We start from the raw sequence: 1,644 nt of genomic DNA, 5'->3' as shown, positions 1-1,644 counted from the left end.
TCACTGCTGCTGCTGTGGTTGCTGCTGCTGCTGCTGCTGCTGCTGCTGCGTTTGGGGTTTTTGCTGCTGCAGCAGGCTCAGACTTTTTGGGGGTCCCTCCGGAGGCCGTTTGGCTGTTGGCGGAGTCTCCTGCTGCTGATGCTTCTGATTCTGCTGCAGTTGTTGCTGCTGCTGCTGCGGCACTTGCTGCTGCTGCCCCGGGCTGACTTGAAGCAGGAGCAGCAGAAGCAGAAGCATCAGTTGCAGCAGCAGCAGCAGCTGCTGCTGCTGCTGCACCTTCATTCTCCACGAGTGCTGCAGCAACACCGTCAGGAGAGTGGGCAGACTGCTCCTTCTCCTGCTGCTGCTGCTCCTGCTGCTGCTGCTGCTGCTGCTGCTCCTGCTGCTGCTGCTCCTCCTGCTGCTGCAGCAGCGCCTCTGGAACTGGCAGCAGCTTGCAAGGCGGCAGCGGATGAAACGGCAGCAGCAGCTTCGCCTTCTCCTGCATGCGCTGCAGCCGCCGCTGCAGCGAAGCCCGCACTTCCGGTGGCTGCTGCTGCAGCAGTGCTGCAGCAGCAGCAGCAGCAGCAGCAAGCGCAACAGCAGCGGCAGCAGCAAAGAGAAGCAATGAGCGCTCAAAGCAGCACACAAAGAATGCTGCAGCAGCAAAGTGACAGGGAAATGAATAGAAGGAGACAAAAGGAAGTAAAAGAAAATAAAAATGGAATTAAAAGATTAAAAAGACAAAAATTAAAATTTATTTTTAAATTCTCACTTGCTGCTGCTGCCACTTCTCTTTGCTTCGCTTTTGCTGCAAAGAGCTGAACCTCATTTGGGGGCTCCCAGCAGATGGGCCCCACAGCCAGGCCCAGGGCGTAGCTCAGTTTGCTGCTGCAGCAGGCCTCGTCGAAATCTGCTGCTGCTGCTGCTGCTGCTGCTGCTGCTGCTGCTGATGGGCCTGCGGCTGCCTCGCCATCCTTCTGCTGCTCCTCACCTGCTGCTGCTGCTGCTGCTGCAGGAACGCCTTCGAAATCTATGTCCGCTTCTAAGGGGTCCTGGCCTCCGAACAAGCCCCACTCATCTTCTGCTGCTGCTGCTGCTGCGGCTGGTGCTGCTGCTGCTGCCGCTGCTGCTGCGCCTCCGTCTGTGTGTGCTGCTGCTGCGGCCGACTCACCCTTGGGTTTATTTTCTGCTGCATTATCCTCTGCAGCAGGCTCTTCTGCTGCTGCTACTGCCGCTGCAGTGTCTGCTGCGCTACCTGCTGCAGCAGCAACAGCAGCAGCAGCAGGACCTTCGCTGAGCTGCTGCTGCTGCTGCTGCTGCTGCTGCTGCCCCTCCAAAGGTGCATCCTCATCCATGTTTTCCATTTTCAAAACCCTCGACTCAAACCCTCTTCTCCAAACCCTAAAATGGTGCCTGCTGCAGCCCCGGCCGAGTCGAGGGTTTAGAGCCTCGGTCGAGAGGGTTTGGAGTCCACAGCAGCAAAATAAAGTAATTTAAAACCCTAAAACCCTCAAAAACATAAAAAGGAATATTTATTTGCTGCTCAGCGGCTGCACCAGACGAGGGTACTGGGGGGTTGTTTTGGGGTGGTGGGGCCCCCCGGGGGCCCCTGGGGGGCCCCTGGGGGGCCCCTGGGGGAAACGCTAGCTGGGGGGCCCCCAG

The 1,644-nt window shown here is 58.2% G+C and overlaps 1 protein-coding gene across 1 annotated transcript; it reads right to left on the bottom strand.

Moving 5' to 3' along the window:
• Positions 1 to 1,337, bottom strand: ENH_00044550 (hypothetical protein, conserved; the record flags this gene model as incomplete). Its single annotated transcript, XM_013580922.1, has 3 exons — positions 1 to 206; positions 277 to 546; positions 755 to 1,337. 3 exons carry the CDS (start codon positions 1,335 to 1,337, stop codon positions 1 to 3), a joined length of 1,059 nt encoding a protein of 352 aa, XP_013436376.1.
• Between the last annotated feature and the right edge of the window lie 307 nt (positions 1,338 to 1,644).

Source organism: Eimeria necatrix, genomic scaffold, assembly GCF_000499385.1.
Source record: "Eimeria necatrix Houghton genomic scaffold, Enh_scaff334, whole genome shotgun sequence".
In the NCBI taxonomy this organism is placed as follows: domain Eukaryota; phylum Apicomplexa; class Conoidasida; order Eucoccidiorida; family Eimeriidae; genus Eimeria; species Eimeria necatrix.
Note: the sequence above shows the minus strand (reverse complement) of the source record. Positions and strands in the feature narration are given on the sequence as shown.